The following is a 19,846-nucleotide window of genomic DNA, read 5'->3' on the forward strand; positions in this document are numbered from 1 at the left end:
CCTTTGGAAATGGCTTAATTCCACTGTATTTTTTGTTTTCTCATTTGTGAGAGTGGGACAATATAGATAACGGTAGTCTATACCTCGGAATTATTGAAGATAACGGTGAATGCGTGCAAGTATCAAGAGTAGTTAGCGTTGTGCCTGGCACATTGAGAAGAGACAGGAAATTGTGTGTGTTTTGTTGTTGGCACATTTTCATATCTCTTAACGCATTCACATACATTGATGGTAAAAATAAAACTCCAACCTTCAAATTTTGTATTTTTAAAAGAAATTCCAGTAGCTTTAGGCTGTCTGTACATGGTAAAAGCGAAATGGATAGTTAAAAATTACATATTAATTTGGCACATGTAGATAATTTAATTAAACTCAAAGGGATTCTGAAGGCTTAGCACAACTGATCTAGGCTTGATCAAATTAAAAAGATATTTGCTAAAACTGCACTTGGGTATTCCATCATTGAAGAAGCATCTGTGGTGGAATGGAGTCCTTATCTACATTTTTAGTGCATTTCTGCCAGTTATACACACTGCCTAAAAAGATTTTCCAGTTGGCGGTCATTTTAACCCAATTTAAATCCAAATGTGCTTGTATAACAAAATATATAAGCTTACTCTGCAATTCCAGCTTTGATCTTCTAGTCTACAACATCCGTTTGGCTACTTTCTTTAAAAATCTGTTGTTAACAAATACTTGGCTTAGAATTCTATGTTGAAGCTGATTTCCAGTCTTCTATATTACCTTGTGAAAACAGTGCCAAGTATTTCTAAGAAATTTATTAAGATATTAGCAAATAAATGAAAATTATGCAGAATACATTTTGAAATCTACATTAATATGATAGTATGCCATGTATGTATGTGAAATTATAGCTTTTTATTTGATTTTACACTTAAATATTATGCATCTAGGTAATGTTTTAATCATCATTTCTGTAAGAAACTAGTTCTTAAAACATGAGTTGAAAGTGTAGGACTAATTCTGATATTAGGGGTAGTGTTTTTTTTTTTTTTTTCACTTGAATGAAAAATCCAGTTCTGTATAGCTAATCACATTTGAAAAAAAAATGCATTTGATTTTGATAATCATTTGACATACTGGATTTTATTTAATTGCAGATATTATCAAGGTTTTTCAATAAATGATCAGTGCTGCAGTTAATGGTAAATGTGATTTTTAGTAATTTGGTTCATGGGTGAGAGCTTGAGCTCTGAGCCAGACTGTGGGATTAAAATCCTGGCTTCATTAGCTGTGTGACTGGGCAAATTCTCAATCATTATGTTCCTTGGTTACTTCATCTTCACAATGGAGACACAATGGTCGCGTTAACCTTATTATAGGGTTGTTGTGAGAATTCAATGAGATGAAACATACAAAGCCCTTAGAACGGTGCATAAATGCTCAGTGTGGATGTTGTTATGTGGTTCTAACCTTCCTTTTTAGTTTTGTTTACCTGTACATAATTTCTTGCTCTTTTAACCTTTGGTTGTTATTGTTAATGTTGTGTTAATCATCTTATATTTAATAAATCTGGCCACATTGTTGGTAACAGAGTCATCAAATGGTGACTTGTAATACACTTTTAAAACATTAATGCACTCCTGTTTTTTTTTTAATGTTTATATTTGAGACAGAGAGAGAGAGAGAGAATGTGAGCGAGCGGGGGATGGGCAGAGAGAGAGGGAGACAGATTCCAAAGCAGGCTCCGTGCTGTCAACGCAGAGCCTTATGTGCGGCTCGAACCCACGAACCGTGAGATCATGACCTGAGCCGAAATCAAGAGTCAGATGCTCAACTGACTGAGCCATCTAGACTTCCTCCTGTTGGGTTTTTAATAAGAGTTTAGTCTACTTTTCCACGTCCTATACATCCTAGTGCCTGTTACTTGACATGTGGTCTGCACACCAGCAGCTGCGTGGACGTTACCTGAGAGCTTGTTAGAATGCAGGATCTCAGGTCCCATTCTAGACTCCCTGAACCCGTCTTCACAGTAACAAAATCCCAGGTGATTCATATGCACAGTACAGTTCGGGAGGCATCACTGTATTGCACATTTCAGTCAGTCACTCACCAGTGCAAGGTAGAAGAGCTTGGTCAACCTCTCCCCACTCTTCCCTAGCTGCTTTCTGCTTAGGATTCCTTGATAGGTGGAGAGAGGAAGGAAGGGAGGAATGGTAGTGGGCATGCTAAGTGGGGAGAGGGGAAATGAGAAAGGATGGAAGGGAATGTGGGCTCTGTGACATAGACTTTCTGACATCATCCCTCCAAACCCTCACACTTTCTTATTTGTGCTGCTAGCATTCTTAACCTAGGCCAAACTCAAGGAAATGAGGGGTCTTAGACATTTGGACTGCTTTTTCTCAGGTCACAAAGGGTGTTGATGTGGCCATACAACTGCACAGCAGTAAGTGCACTTGGGGCAAAAATTCCATTTTCTCTCCTCTTTAAAGTCTTACTCGATGCCTTCGTAGGTATAGGGGCATCACATCAATTTATCCATAAACTTAAAAAAATACAGTTTAACAGTGTACAGATTTTGAAAGATAAATACAAACTTGTCCATAATCATTTCACTAGTCATAAAAATTGCTGATGTGTTGATGTAGTTGCATCGAGGGCTTTTTCTTATACTTTCTTTCCTTTGAGGAATCTTCTAAGAATAATTTAAAAATTTTTTAAATGTTTGTTTATTTTTGAGAGAGAGAGAGAGAGACAAAGTGCAAGCAGGGGAGGGGCAGGGAGAGAGGGAGACACAGAATCTGAGGCAGGCTCCAGGCTCCAGGCCCCGAGCTGTCAGCACAGAGCCTGACACGGGGCTTGAACCCACGAAGCGTGAGATCATGACCTGAGGTGAAGTCGGACGCTTAACTGACTGAGCCACCCAGGCGCCCCCTAAGAATATTTTTTAAACCGTATTTTGAGAAGCACCAGTGACATAATGCCATTCAAAAAAGTATGTGGAGATTTTGGGGGAAAAATACTATATGCATTGTGAGATTAAAAACTTATAAAAATGAAGTAGTTTTGACTCAGAGATAACGCTGTTTAGCTTTTGCCAGGTCAAGAAGTTTGGCCTGAGGTTGCTGGTTTTTTATGATTTGTCCAGAAATTGTAGATAAATATATGCATCTAATACATATCTAAAACCTACTTGCAGCTATTATATTTATTTTGATATGAGAGTAGAGTTTACAAGTTAGTTTTTCTCAATTACATCTTTTTAAAAAAATGTTTTTTAAATGTTTATTTATTTCTGAGACAGAGACAGAGCATGAGTGGGGGAGGGGCAGAGAGAGAGGGAGACACAGAATCCAAAGCAGGCTCCAGGCTCTGAGCTGTCAGCACAGAGCCCGACGTGGGGCTCAAACTCACAAAACGCGAGATCATGACCTGAGGTGAAGTCGGACGTTTAACCAACTGAGCCACCCAGTTGCCCCTCAATTACATCTTAATGGGGTCAAGTGGTTGTTCCAGTTTCCATGAGCTTCTCAGTTCTTATGACATCTAGATATGTCATTGGAGAAATAAAGATGAGAACGATGACTTCTTTATACAAACGTTTTCTCAAACTCACATTTTTATAATATTGCATGATGTTTTACTGTCTTTTAAGGTATGCCTTGAGTGTGGCGAAGATTATTGCTCAGGTTGCTTTGCTAAAATTCACCAGAAGGGGGCACTGAAGCTCCATAGAACAACTCTTTTGCAGGTATCGCTTTTTAAAATGCTTTACTTGTAGTGTATTTATAAAATGTTTCAGCACGAAGACATTTAAAACATGTTTAGTTATCTAGAATTTAGGATGATTTATATTAATTTCTAAAATTCTATTATGTACAGTCTTTACATATATCTTAAAATTATTTTACTGAATGCTAATCTGGGTTCTATTTTGCTATTTAAACTGTGTTTTAATATAGTTCTTGAAACATTCGCTTGATTAGAGTGTTTAGATCATGCATTTTATCTATGAACTTGACATTTAAAAATTAGACAGCATTTTGTATCTATTGTGGTTTCAAAAGAACATATGGTTTCAGTATTATTTCTATATAGTTTATAAAAAGAAATCTCTAATATTTTCTTTTCATGTTTTTTTTTTATTTCGTCTTTCATTTGTCCTCATCCATTATCATTTAAATAAGCTTATCTCTCAGGTTTCTACTTTTCTTTCTACATGGTAGAAGCTTTATTTTTCCTCGTATAATCATTGTTTTTAAACTAAAACTCTGTCAGATGGTTTAAAAATTCTAAGATTTAAGTGATAAATATGGCTAAATATATATATATATATGACATATTATGCCAGTTACATTTAACAATGGACTGTTATGTCATAGATTTCATTCATTGCACAGTAATTTACTCAACAAATATTTATTGAATGCCTTTTAGAAAGCAGGGGATGTGCTAGGCAGTACCTTAAACAGAAGAATAACGCTAGGATGCTACTCTTAAGGACCCGAGGATAAAAGTGGTAAACCAGGACCTAGTGTAATGGGTTAAAGATTTTAATATCTTGTAGGCAAAAGGAAGGAGATGATCAGATCTGTATTTAGAAAGATCACTGGTAGATTTCAAGTTTTACATGTGACTTCAGTATAAATACTGTATTGGTAACTCTCAAGGATACTGATGACCCAAGTCGTAATAACCACAAAACATAAAATAGACCTTACTCATATCAGTATTTACCAAAGTCAGTTACTTTTGAATGGCTGGCTACTCATCGGTAGCCTCCTGGTAGAATGATGAAGGAAAACAAAACTAAAAAACACCTACTGCTTCCTGACTCAGGAAGTTTTGTACAACTGGACAGTTACAGAAATGAAAATTAATGTCTATAAATGTGAATGTGATTATTAACATACAAATACTATAGATTTTAAAGGCACGCCACTTTAAAGGTGAAGAGTATACCCCTTGTGAGCTCATATTAGGAATTGTCCATTCAGTGATTTTTTTCAGCATGTTTTCTGAGTTGTCACTCAGTGAATTAGGTACCGTGCCAGCTGGTATGGAAGAAAAAAAACAAAACAAAACAAAAAAGAGAAACGGCTCCTTCTCTCAACTTCAGTATCTGACCTTCAAGATTTATCTATGTCTGATTCTCTTCTCTCCTTCCCTCCCTCTTCCCCTTCTCTTTTCCTCCCTCTCCCTCTCTCTCTCTCTCTCTCTCTCTCTCTCTCTGTCTCATGTACATCACACAGACACACATACTCAAAATCAATTTCAAAAGGCAGTCAAACTTTGCTGTGATATACCTTATTGTTATCCAGAGACAAATGGGATGCTAAGTGTCAAGTCATGCTTACTAACACAACATAGTGTATGTTTTCTAAACACTTAGCATTTTTCTATTCCATATTCATGTCATTAAAATGGATGTCTTCTATATCTTAAAAAGAAGAACATCATCTTTATAGATGAGATTCTTATATAATTCTAAATACAGAATGGGTAAGGAAGAGAAAATTAATATTTACTGACTAAATACTTTGTATCCTATACTGTTATATACTACAGCATCATATTTACAAATTTCGATTGCAGGGGAGGAAAGATTGGTAAGTCAGAAATAGTAAAAATGTTATTTAAGTTCCTAGTGAATCTCAAGTTGTGGAAGACACGTTCATCTCTGAAAGTTAACATAGTGAATTTTATAATATGTATACGAATCAAACAGCATAGCAGGTGACAATGAATTCTTGAGAGGTTTCAAATACAGGGGTTCCTTTATGCATATGTTTTAAAGTTAAACACTGATAGAGAATATTTTCCACATTCATATTACTTCTCTGTTTTGCCCTCCATTCTGTGAAGGCCAAAATTGCAACTTGATGCTATTTCGAGGATAGTCCTGGGAAGTTCATTGCCTACTGAGGAAATCAAATGAGGAGGCTAAACTTAGAAAAAAAGTCTAGAGAAACTCCGCATGTTGGGAGCTAAATGTATATTGTTACTCTTTTTATATAACATGATTTCACTTACCCAGATTGCTAATTAATGAAATACTTTGCAGGAGATTTTCTCCAGGTAATCATGTAAATTTGACCATTTATTTATTCAGAAGAACTTAAATTAAAAAAGGTGTTTTTTTTTTTTTTTCAAAGGAAGCTTTAACAAAAAGTAAAACATAATCCCACCCTTCTTAGTAAAGAGTACAGTGAACAACACATCCTCACTATATTTTGGTGACACCTTCTGGTTATTTTGACCACCAGCTGTTACGACAGTAAGAGGCCTCGACTAGCTGATGTAGTATGGGTAGCTACATCTTCCTCTAAGAGATTTGCTCCTCTGGTTAGTACTTCACTTTTCTTCTTTAACATGTCTTACCTATTCTCTGCCGTCACTCCTTGACTTTAACCAACTGTCCCATTAGCTGTCTGCCATTTTCTTCTTATTTCTGTACTCTGTTTGGCCTTTAATTTTTTGCAGTCATCTTGTTTCTTTTTCTCCTTGTTTCTATCATTCTCTCTGGTCTTTCCCTAGGAGTTAAGATTCTTGATGCTGCTTTCTGCCCTGGCCTGATGACCACCGGTCAGCAGTGAATGGTGTCTCTCTCTTGTTTAGCCCTCAATAATAAGTCATACGGTATTTTTAGCTTCCCACTGTTTTGGCAACTGTCAAAGGCATGAGATTTTTTTGTTGTTGACTGCTGAATTCATACCAAATTTGAGAAGTTAGAGCAGGCGTTTGATATCTGACTATGAAGCATTGCTATATCAAAAGTAAGCATTCTGGGGTGCCTGGGTGGCTCAGTCGGTTGGTATCTGACTCTTGATTTCAACTCAGGTCATGATCTCATGGTTCGTGAGTTGGAGCCCTTCACCGGGCTCTGTTCTGACATCGTGGAGCTTGCTTGGGATTCTCTCTCTCCCTCTTTCTCTCCCCATCCTCTGTTCTCTCTCTCTCTCTCTCTCTCTCTCTCTCTCTCTCAAAATAAATAAATATTAAAAAAAAAAAAAAGCAAGCATTCTTGGCTAATGGCCGTTCTACTTTATATTCTTTATGCTGACATTTCTGGGTATTTTAAAGCATAGCCAAATTTGATTGCTATGAACTGTTTCAGCCACAATCCTACAGCCCAGTGAATCTTTACAAAGTTCACGGTCAACAGATACCATTTTGTACTGCATGCCTTCTTTTACTTAAGAGGTAAATCCTTGAAAAAAATTAAAGGCAAACTATTACTATTTCCATGTTGGTTGACATTATAATTTGAAAGGGCTTATCTTTTGATTTATGATTGATTTATACTTGGCAGTGATTCCAACACAAGTTTTTTTGTTTGTTTGTTTTTGCTTTTTTTTTTTCTACCTCTCCAATCTCTGTTACATAGTTAATTATCTACAAAATAAAGTGTAAATGCAGGAGAGGAATTACTAGGATGAATCTCCTATTTCTATATTTAGGATGATTTGTAACACTTTAAGGGTTGAAACAATAGTGTTTTTCAGTGAGTAAGCCTCACATTGATGAAAAATAAGGTCTTAATCTATCAGGTATTTCTGTTTCCTTTTAACAAAAATCAAACTGAAGAGACAAGGTTAATCAGAGATAATAGAAGATGGGGGAGAAGGCAAACAAAACATATTCCATTATGAAATATGACATGTGCAAAGGGAGATTGGATTAGGTAAATCATGAATAGATTCTGGTATGTATATTTTCTCAATTGAAATGGAGATTTTTCGTAACCATAAAGGAGAGACCTTGGGAAAGGGGGTGTTCTCATTAAGAGAGAAGCGATAACTGAGGTAGAATTTTCCATGTTTTCTGGTATAAAGCCTTTATACATAGCCTCTTTACTTTTTTTCAAATCTCCAAGGAAAGATATGCCTATATAGATATAAATGGGGATACATGTTTGCTTGAAAATACTTATGGGAACATCTTCAGATTACTACTTATGCTTACTGACTTTACGGTAGTCTTTTTCTTTTAGTTGACAATGACTAATATCAGCTCTTAGGCTCACACTATCATTATTCTGTTAATGTTCAGAATAATACAGTATTTTTAGATCATAGCTCGTCACTTGGATAATATCATGGTTACCCACTTGGATGATCTCAGTGGACCCGTTACAGATGCTGTGTGTACACGTATTATAGATGCAATGGTGTGTCACTGATTTCTTCCTCTTGAGAACTGAGATACTCACTTTCCCAGCTGCCTGGAGTGCTGCCTGCAGATAGATGGCATTTGGATCTCTCTTCCTCCAAGCTTACACTCCCATTCTGGGGTAGCCCATTCCATGGTCCTGTATCTGGTTTGCGTGAGGGCACAAACTTCAGCAGACCCCTGCCTCCATTGAGAGCAGCTCTGACAGCAATCACAGCTCCTCCCGTGGAGCTGGCAACTACATCAAACCCAGCTTTCCCTTTTGCCCACATCTGCCTCTGTTTTACATCACACTTGTTCTCCTCAGAGCACTTCCCACTGAAAGGCAGGCAGGCAAACCTCAGAATTTGTTTCCTGGGGAACCCGACCCATCAATAATGTCATTCAGAGTGGGGTTATAGATAATTTTTGGCCTGATTTCAGGGTGTGCTGCAATTTTGGAAGGTCAGTGTATAATATCTCTTCCTTCATTTTTCAGATTCTGAACCAAGGGAGAAATAGATATTAGCGTGAAAACGTAGAAATCAAAATAGCAATTTTATTATTGCTGCAATCAGAACCGGTGGTTGTGGTGTGAATGTCCAGACAAATTCAGCTTCCTGATTCTTCCTGGAATTGAACGTTTTTTCACCCCCACCCCTAAACTGCAGACATTTCCCTTTGGCGTGGCAGAGCCAACCCAGTAAAACCTCTTAATGGATATCTAGATTGGAATGTATCCTTCTCTGGACAGGCTGTGCTCAGAGGGAGAATGAAGGAGGGGCCCGAGGTGAGCATGCTCACCTCCTTCTCCAGAGTCTCAGCAATAGGAGAGATGTGTAAGGACGGGGAGTAAATGTTCCCTTCACAAAGAATTATCATAAGTTCTCATGATTTTAGAGTCCAGGTAATATAAATATTTTGTATAAACTTGCTACTTATAAATATTAGTTAATATTACACTAAGAAAAAACAAAATACTTAAACATGTATAAACAACTGATTCATGGCATGTTTTTCTCCTGTTTCTTTTTTTTTTTTCCTGTTTCTTAAATATGAATCATGTTATTAACAAATACCTCTTGTGCCAACAGCCTGTGTTTATTGTTTTTCGGTATGATTGTCACTTCATACGTCCTCTATCAAAGGGTTTTTTTTTTTAACTATGTTGTTATTGACTATTCATTCTTTTATATCTTCTGATAAGTTTCAAATCCTGTGAGGAAAGGGACTATTTCTGTTTTGTTCATCACTGTATTCTCAGTGCTTAACATTGTACCTGACACACATATATCAAATTTTTGAAACGTGAATGAATCCCTAATAATCTGATCAAGATCCTGACATAATTTAAAACTATATTTTCACTAGCAAAGTATATTTTTCTCTGAATTTTGAAAACCAAAGACTGGGTAATTAAAGGAGTTTATGGTATGTTTTGTGTTCTGTTGGTGAAGGACCAGCAAAACCCTTTCCTCTTAAGTCTGAGAATTTGAACTTGAGTTCATTTTTTTAGCTCTTTTCCTGGGAAAAAGATAAAGGTAGTAATGTCAGGTATGTCCCTAGACAACATACTAACGGTAAACACGAGTCCTGATTGCCAACTTGCATTCAAATGTGAGAATGTAAAAATACTTGGAGTAAGCCATAGGTCTCTGAGTGTGTTGAGCTTTGTACTGTGGCTTCTGCTGTGGGACTCTGGATGCCGCGTGGATGAGGATTGACCTGGTGGAAGATAAGGCTTCTAAGACGACGTCATCCTCATGTATCCGAGCTGTACTTGTGCATGAACTGTGGCAAGACTCCCACTCAAGAAGAACAACTGATGCTGTCCTGTCAGCAAACTGTTGTCCCTGTTCTTATCCTTCGCAGTAGACCGATGCCAGGACTGCTCCGATGATAGCCTTGTCAGACTGCAAATTCAGTTAACCCGGGCAGACTTCTTGGTAGGCACTACCTACCAGGCAGTTTCAAAACACAAAATGGTGGGATACCTGAAAGATAAATGAAGACACTTGTGTAAGCACCACTGGCAAGAATATTTTTAAAACAGCTCACGTACTATCCATTTATCAATTCAGTTGAGTGGATTTTAGTGTATTCACAGATAGTGTGTAAGTATCAACGTGTTTGATTGTAGAACATTTTCATCGCGTCAAAAAGACACCCCATACCCTTTTGCTACTACCACATGTCCTGATACCCTTCTTTCCCCGATCCTCTGGCAACCACGAATCCATTTTCTGTCTCTGTAGATTAGCCTGTATTTAATATAAATTGAATTGTATAATATGTGGTCTTTTATGACTGGCTTCTTTTACTCAGTAAAAGTAAAAGGTTTCCAAGGTTCATCCTTGTACTTTTATGTTTATGGCTAAATAACATTTCATTGTATATATTGATACGCCACATTTTGTTAATCCATTGTTGGATGGACATTTGGCTGTTTACCCCTTTTGGCTATTAGGAACAGTACTGCTATGAACACATATGTACAGGCTTTTATATGGACGTATGTTTTTATTTCTCTTAGCTCTGTCTCTAATAGTGGAATTCCTGGTTCATATGATAACTCGGTCTTTAATTGTTTGAGGAGCTGCTGGAGTAGTTTTGAAAGTGGCTGCTCCATTGGACACTCCAGTCAACAGAATTTGAAAGTTCTGATTTCTGTGTGTCCTAGCCAACACTTTTTTTGTCTCACTTTAAAAAAAAAGCATGCAGTGTTATATTACTTTCAGGTGTATAATCTAGTAATTCAACACTCCCATATATCACCCTATGCTCATCAAGACAAGTGCACTCCTTAACCCCCATCACCTATTTCACCCTTTCCCTCATTCCTCTCCCCTCTGGTAACCATCAGTTTGTTCTCTATAGTTAAAAGTCTGTTTCTTGATTTTCCTCCTTTCCCCCCCTTATGTTTGTTTGTTTTGTTTCTTAAATGCCATGTATGAGTAAAATCATATGGTATTTGTCTTTCTCTGACTGACTTATTTCAATTAGCATAATGCTCTCTGCAAGATTTCCTTCTTTTTTATGGCTAACATTCACATCTTCTTTATCCATTTGTCAGTTGTTGGACACTTGGACTGCATCCATATCTTGGCTATTGTAAATAATGCTACAGTAAACATAGGGGTGCAGCTATCCCTTTTAATTGTTATTCTTGTATTCTTTGGGTAAATACCCAGTAATGTGATTGCTGGATCATAAGGTATTTGTGTTTTTAACTTTTTGAGGAACTTCCATTGTCTCACTTTTTTGATTCTAGCATCATTTTTAAAATTTATTTTTAATTTATTTTTCAATGTTTATTTATTTTTGAGAGAGAGACAGAGAGACAGAGTGTGACCAGCGGAGGGACAGAGAGAGAGGGAGACACAGTTGATTCTAGCATCTTACTGGGCATGAAGTCATATCTCATTGTGGTTTTGATTTACATTTCCCCGATTACTATGCATATTGAACATCTTTTTATGTGCTTATTGGACATTTGTGTATCTTCTTCAGAGGAATATTGACAAGAAGGTTTGAGAAGCCCTAGATATGGGACAGTTAATAGCCAACACTTCAGTGAAACCACATCTGTGATGACTTTTTCAATGCTAGTACTAAGAGAAGCTAGAAAAAAGGAAAAGATGACATTTGAAAGAGGTATGGAAAGGGAGAGTAGGGCTTCTCTTATCATCAGTGAGGAGTTAGAAGAACATAAATGGTTTAGGGAGTGTATTACAAAACCAAGTGACGGATGGAGCAGCAGATATAGTGCAGAAGGTAAATACAGTGTGAGGGTGTAATGCAGATGTGGTTCAAGTCAATCCCAACAGGAAATAAGGGCGTTTCTGTAATATTTATGCAAAGGGGGTCTGTAAGATAAAACTCATATATGCAAGCTCAGAAACTTGCAGGGTGGTTGTGAGGATCCGATTAAGTGACAACAGATATAAAAATATTCAGCTTATAGCAGGTGCTCCAGACATTAGGTTTTATTAGTCAGGCTATCGTATTTGAAAAAATTCAACACCAATCTAAATTTAGAACCTAGAAAACAAAGTATATTAATGATCATGCATCTAAAGAATTAATGAAATTGTTACTTTTGGTTTTAGGGCTGTCTTCGAAATTATTGTAGTAATATATATTTTGGAAAGCTTATATGAAAAGAAAACAGTGAACTAAAGTTTTAGAAAAATACAGACCTCCTCATTATCCAAATAGAGAATAATAGAATCTCGATTTTGGAGGGGACCATAAAGATTATTAGTCTAACTACATGTCCGAAACTTTAATCAATCACATTGTTGTTGGATATTTGCAGGTGCTGGTAATACTATCTTAAAGTTTTTTCATGGAATCTGACAAGGTTTACAGCAATTTATGTTCACTGGTCTTTATAAAATAAAAATGTTCAATTGTGATGTAACAGCATTACAATATATAAAAACCAAATATGACAAAGTATTGATTGATATTTGTTAGGGAGTTTATTCTGCTATGTTTCAAAATCTGTTATTCAGAGCACTGCATAGAAAATCATTTCTTTCTCATGTAGCTCAAATGTGAGTAATTACTGAAAGCAGCTAACTCATCTGGATGTATACATGTAACATTAGTTGAAAACAATAGTAAGTACTTGCCAAGATAATTAATATAGTGCATAATTATATGGCATCAAAACTGCAAATGGAAAGATTGCAGGTGTGTATTTCCTATGTTATTTTTTTGTTCCTAATCTGACTCACTTTTAAGATTGCTCTCTAAATAGAATTTTTTACTGTTGTAATAAAACTTGAAAGGCACAGCTATTTAGACCAAGATCATCCCGTTTTATTATTTTTCTGGATACTAAGTGATTTAAAAATTTTTGACAATATGTCAAATATATATATATATATATATATATATATATATATATATGCTTTATTGTCTTATTTTGAAATATTTTTCCTGTGTTAAGTGTGCTTTATTTCATTATTTCATATTTATCAAGTCCAGATTAGTTTTATTTGACATTTACTATCAAATAGTAAACCACATTTATTTTTATTTTTTTTTAATTGAGATAAAATTGGCATGTGACATCATATTCATTTCAGGTGTAGAAAATAATTCCAGTTTTCTATACGCTACAAGTGATCACCACAATAACTTCTCATTTTCACCGTGAAATTAACCACCTTCATCCATTTTACCCAAACTTCTTCCTCCTGATAACCACCAATATGTTCTCTGTATTTATGAGCTTTGTTTTATTTCGTTTGTTCATTTGATTGTTTTTTTTTTTAGATTCTACATGTAAGTAAAATCATACAGTGTTTGTCTGCCTGACTTACTCACTTAGCATCAAACCCTCAAAGTCCATCCATATTGTCACAAGTAGCAAGATTTCCTTCTTTATGGCTGAGTAGTGTTCCACTGTGTGTGTATAATATTACATATATGTATATATATACATATACATATATACATATACATTTATGTACATATATGTGTGTGTATATACCACATCTTCTTTATCCATTAATCGATCAGTAAACACTTAGGTTCCCATCTCTTGGCTATTATATGTAAAGCTGCAATGAATGTGAGGGTGGATATAGCTTTAGAAATTATTGTTTTCATTTTCTTTGGATGAATACCAAGAAGTGGAATAAATAGCTGGATCCTATGATAGTTATCTTTGTAATTTTTTTAAAAAAATTGTTATTCATTTATTTTGAGAGAGAGGGAGGGAGGGAGAATCCCAAGCAGGCTGAGCTGGCAGCATGGAGCCTGGTGCAGGACTTGATCTCACAAACTGCAAGATCATGACGTGAGCAGAAATCAAGAGTTGGACACTTAACCGACTGAGCCATGCTGGTCAGCGATGTAATTTTATAATTTTTAAAGAATGCTCTCTGTTTGTAATTTTTAAAGAACCTCCATACAACAATGTATGAGGATTCCCTTTCTTTTACACCCTCACCAACACTTATTTCTTGTCTTTTTGAGAAGAGCCATTTTAACAGATATGAGGTGGTATCTCATTGTGGTTTTGATTTGCATTTCCCTGATGATGAGTGATGTTGAATATCTTTTCATGTGCCTGTTAGCCATCTATATGTTTTTTAAAAAGTATCTATTTAGATCTTTCACCTACTTTTTACCTGATTCTTTTTTTTTTTGCTACTGAGTTTTTCATATATTTTAGATATTAATCTCTTACTGTATATGTGCTTTGCAAATATTTCCTCCCATTCAGAAGGTTGCCTTTTCATTTTGCTGATAGTGCCCTTTGCTGTGCAAAAGTTTTTAGTTTGGTTTAGTTCCACTTATATACTTTTGCTTTAAAAAATTTTTTTTAATATTTATTTTTGAGAGAGAGAGAGAGAGAGAGAGAGAGAGAGAGAGAGAGAGAGAATGGAGAGGAGAGGGCAGAGAGAGATGGAGACACAGAACCCGAAACAGGCTCCATGCTCTAAGCTGTCATCATGGAGCCCGATGCTGGGCTCAAACTCATGAACCATGAGATCATGACCTGAGCCATAGTCAGATGCTTAACCAACTGAACCACCCAGGTGCCCCTTTACTTTTGTTTTTGTTGCTTTTGCTTTTGAAGTCATATCCAAAAATTCAAAACCAAGACAGGTGTCAAAGAGTTTACTGCTTGTGTTTTCTCTTAGGACTTCTAGGAGTTTTGTGGCTTTGGGTCTTATTTTTAATCTACTTTGTGTTACTTTTTGTGTATATGGTAAGGTAATGGTGTAGTTTCATTCTTTTGAATATGGCTGTACAGTTTTCCCAACATCATTTATTAAAAAGACTGTCCTTTCCCCATTGTATATTCTTGACTTTGTTTTATAAATTATTGACCATATATGTGTGACTTTATTTCTGGGCTCTCTCCTTTTTATTTGATGTACAAGTCTGTTTGTTTGTTTGTTTTAATTTTTAAATATTTATTTTTGAGAGGGAGAGAGAGAGAGAGAGAGAGAGAGAGAGAGAGAGGCAGACTGCAAGTGGATGAGGGGCAGAGAGAGAGAGGGAGACACAGAATTCAGAAGCAGGCTCCAGGCTCTGAGCTGTCAGCACAGAGCCTGACGTGGAGCTCAAACCACAAACTGTGAGATCATGACCTGAATTGAAGTCGGTCACTTAACTGACTGAGCCACCCAGGCGCCCCTACAAGTCTGTTTTATGCCAATACCATAATGTTCTGATTAGTGTGGCTTTGTAGTTTGTTTGAAGTCAGAGAGCATTATGTCTCCAACTTTGTTCTTTTTTTTAAGAATGCTTTGGTAGATCACAAATCTTTGATGTTCAGGGTCTTTTGTTGTTCCATGTGAATTCTAGAATTATTTTTCTAATTCTGTGAAAAATGTCTTTGGTATTTTGATGGGGATTGCATTGAGTCTGTAGATTACTTTGGGTAGTGTGGACATTTTGACAATGTTAATACTTTCAATCCAAGCACAGAATATCTTTCCATTTATTTGTGTCTTCTTCAGTTTCTTTCGTCAGTGTTTACAGTTCTCAGTGTACAGTTCTTTCACTTCCTTAGTATAAATTTATTTCTAAGTATTTTATTCATTTTGGCGCAATTCATTTTGGTATAAAAGGGATTGATTTCTTAATTTCTCTTTATGATAATTTTTTATTAGTGTAGAACCACAACAGATTTCTGTATATTGATTTTGTATCTTACTCCTTTCCTAAATTCATTTATTAGCTCTAACAGTTTTTTGGTGGAGTCTTTAGGGTTTTCTATATATAGTACAGTGTCATCTGTAGATAGTGATCATTTTACTTCTTCCTTTCCAATTTGGTAGACTTTTATTTCTTTTTCTTGCCTAATGCTGTGACTAGGATTTCCAGTGATATGCTGAATATACGTGGTGAGAATGAGCATGTTTGTCTTGTTTCCAATCTTGTTTTCCAAGAAAAGCTGAAAGCTTTTCTTCTGAGACTGGAAAGATAATCTTATTTCAATTTTCATTCACCATTGAGTATGATGTCAGTTGTGGGTTTGTCATGTATGATCTTAATTTTGTTGACATACTTTCTTTCTACATCCACCTTGTTGATTGTTTTTATTATAAATGGATGTTGAATTTTGTCAAGTACTTTTTTTGCATCTATTGAGAAGATTATAATTTTTATCCTTCATTTTGTTAATGCAGTGAGTCATGGTAACTGATGTGCAGATATTGAACCATTCTTGCATCCCTGGAATAATTCCCACTTGATCATGTTATATGATCCTTTTAATGTGTTGTTGGATTTGGTTTGATAATATTTTGTTGAGAAATTTTGCATCTATGTTCATCAGAGATATTGGACTGTAATTTTCTTTTTTTTGTGGTGTCCCTGTTTGGTTTTGATATCAGGGTAATGCTTGCCTTATGAAATGAATTTGGAAGTACTCCTTCCTCTTCAATAATTTGGAAGAGATTGAGAAGGATAGCTATTAAATCTTTTTTTGAATGTTTGGTAGAGCTTACCAGTGAAACCATCTGGTCATAGACTTTTGTTTGTTGGGAGTGTTTTAAATTACTGATTCAATCTCTTTATTCTAGTAATCTGTTATGATTTTCTATTTCTTCATGATTAATCTTTTTTTAAATAAAATGTTTATTAGTTTTGAGAGAGAGAGAGAGAGAGAGAGCAAGTGGGGGAGGGGCAGAGAGAGAGGGGGACAGAGGATGCAAAGTGGGCTCCACACTGACAGCAGCCAGCCTGATGTGGGGCTCTAACTCATGAACCGTGAGATCATCACCCAAGCTGAAATCCGACAGTCAACTGACTGAGCTACTCAGGAGCCCCTCTTCATGATTAATCTTGGAAGATTATATGTTTCTAGGAATTTATCCATTTCTTCTATGTTGTCCAATTTATTAGTGTAAATTGTTCATCGTGTTCTCTTATGATCCTTTGTATTTCTGTGATATCAGTTGTATCTTCTCTTTCGTTTCTCATCTCATTTATTTGAGTCCTTTTTTTCGTTGGTGATTTTTAGCTAGAGGTCTGCCAATTTTTTATGTTTCCAACAAACCAGCTTTTAGTTTCGTTGATCTTTTCAATAGTTTTTCTTCTCCCTATCCGTTTGTTTCTGTTCTGATCTTTGTTATTTTCTCCATTCTACCAACTTTGGGCTGCTTTTGTTCTTTTTCTGATTCTTTTGGGCATAAAGTTAGATTGTTTATTTTATATTTTTCTTTTTTCTCGAGGCATGCCTGTATCACCATGAACTTTTGTCTTGGAACACTTTTTATGTATCATAGATCTTGGAATATCATTTCAGTTTTCATTTTTCTCAAGGTATTTCTGAGTTTCTCTTTGATTTTTATCATTGTCCCATCAGTTCAGTAACATGTTTTTAAATCTCTGTATATTTGTGACTTCTCCAGTTTTTTCTTGTAATTGATTTCGAGTTTTATACCATTTGGGTGGAAAAATGCTTGGTATGATTTCAGTCTTCTTGAATTTGTGAGACTGATTTTGTGGCCTAACAATATGATCTATCCTGGAGAATGTTCCATGTGCACTTGAGAAGAATGTTTATTCTGCTGCTGTTGGATAGAATTTTCTGGGTATATCTGTTGTCTATCTTGTCTAATGTTTCATTTAAGGCTAAGGTTTCCTTATTGATTTTCTATCTGGATGACCTATCCACTGGTGTAAGTGGGGTATATTTCATCACTGTCAATTTCTTCCTTTAGGTTATTAATACCTGCTTTATATATTTAGGTACTTCTATGTTGGGTGTATAAATACTTACAAATATTCTCTTGTTGGATTGTCCCCTTTATTTTTATGTAATGCCTTTATCTATTATTAGACTTTTTAAAGTCTGTTTTGTCTGATATAACTATAGCTACACCAGCTTTTATTTTTCATTTCCATTTGCATGGAATGTCTTTTTCTATCCTTTCACTTTCAGTTTGTATATGTTGTTAGTTCTGAGGTAAGTGTCTTATAGGCACATATAGATGGGTCTTTTTTTTAATCCATTCAATCATTCTATGTTTTTTGGTTGGAGAATTTGGTCCATTTACATTAGAATGATTATTGATAAGTATATGCTTATTGATATTTTGTTGTTCTTTGGCTGTTTTTCTAGTTTCTCTCTGTTCCTTTCTTCTTCTATTGCTTTCTTCTCTTGTGTTTTGATGACTTTCTTTAGTGTTATGTTTAGCTTCCTTGTTCATTATCTGTTTTATATCTACTATAGATTTTTGCTTTCTGCTTTTTGAACTGCTACTTTTGCATTGGGTCTTAGGGTGAATCTGCATGCAAGCCCTTTAAGAGTGGACTTTCTGTTCCCATAACCTTTTGGGTCTCCTGGATGTAAGCCCCATTGATTTTCAGAGCCAGACATTTTAGGGGCTCATCTCTCTGGCTCTGAAAAACAATGGTGCTTACATCCAGAAGACCCAGGGTTTGAGATGCCTGATGTGGGATATGAACCCCGTTACTCCTCAGGGAAAAACTCCATAGTTGGGAGATGTCTCCCGATTGTGGGTCTGCATGCCAAGGATGAGGATGTTGGCAACACTGCATCTCTGTTCTGACTACTTGTGTCATTGTGGCCCTTTTATCCTTTGTTTAGCTAGTTTTTAGGTCTTTTTGGTGGGAATTGATCTATACGTAGCTCTAGATTTGGTGTGTCCATGGGAGGAGGGGTGAGTTCAGGATCTTCCTAGACAGCCATCTTGAACTGCTGTCTCAGTAAACTGCATTTATAATTAGGAGCATGTGTCCCGGTCCTCATTTCTCTTTGTTCTCTCTTTATGAGTCAGGGAGGAATGATAATACATGAATCTTTGATTAGCAAAATTTGTGGTTTTCATTAAACTTTTAGAGGAAAAGTAAATCTAGGGGTCCTTTAAGTTCTACTTAAAGTAGAATAAGCAAGAAGTTCCACTTAAATGATGCTGGAATAAGCAATACATTTCAGCCACATGAATTTCACACTTCCAGAATTTGATTTTTATCTCGCTTGCAATACGCAGATTTTTTATACCATTGATATTTTTGTCCCACTCATGCAAATACCATATCTGTTTTTAGAAATATGATGAGCAGAACTGTATTTAAAACATGATTCTGTTGTGAGTTTCCCCCTTGCAACATTCTTTCACCCTGTAAATATTTAGTTTTCTCCTGTATCTTCATGTATTTATATGGGAACTTCTATTCAAATTGTTCTTCTTTTCCGGTTTCTACTATATGGAAATTCCTATCACTTGCTTCTCTGTCTTTCTACTTGCCCTAAAGTTAACTTTCTTTTGGTCCTAACACTAGATGAAACCTTTGATGAAATCATTTGTGGATGTTTTCTTCTTTGACTTTCATAGAGAATTCATAGTTGGCTCTATGGTAAAGCCTATATTTTTAGGGAACAAACTTGAACTAAGACAATCTGTAAAGACGGATTCACCAGAGAAGCAAAATAACACTTTTTTTGTAAGAATAGAAGATATATTTTAGTGAGGTGGAAGAATTGAGAGAAAAAGCTCATCTTTTTCATTTTTGTTTAGTGGATTAGGACATCCAAGCTTAGTGTAATTTTCATAAGTAAATTTTTACTTTGCAAAAGTATTTTTACTATTTTTACTAAATTTAATGGATTTACTACATCTTTTCATAGATCCATGATTTTCTGAGGAATTTATCTCTTGTTGTAGTTACTAGTCCCTCCTTTCTATGTAGCTCCCAACTCAAAATGATGTAATCTGATTTGTTATTGTTGACT

At 35.7% G+C, this 19,846-nt stretch overlaps 1 protein-coding gene across 4 annotated transcripts in view; it reads left to right on the forward strand.

Moving 5' to 3' along the window:
* Positions 1-19,846, forward strand: part of ZBBX (zinc finger B-box domain containing) — a 105,014-nt gene that overhangs the window by 12,000 nt on the left and 73,168 nt on the right. For all 4 annotated transcript variants that reach the window (XR_006718540.1, XR_006718538.1, XR_006718539.1 and 1 more), the window contains exon 4: positions 3,617-3,712. Coding sequence is in view for 1 of the 4 variants with exons in the window: in XM_045503059.1 (XP_045359015.1) it covers positions 3,617-3,712 (96 nt within the window). In the remaining 3 variants the exon portion in view is untranslated. The remainder of the gene's footprint in view (positions 1-3,616; positions 3,713-19,846) is intronic.

The sequence above is a fragment of the Leopardus geoffroyi genome, chromosome C2, assembly GCF_018350155.1.
Source record: "Leopardus geoffroyi isolate Oge1 chromosome C2, O.geoffroyi_Oge1_pat1.0, whole genome shotgun sequence".
Classification (NCBI taxonomy): Eukaryota; Metazoa; Chordata; class Mammalia; order Carnivora; family Felidae; genus Leopardus; species Leopardus geoffroyi.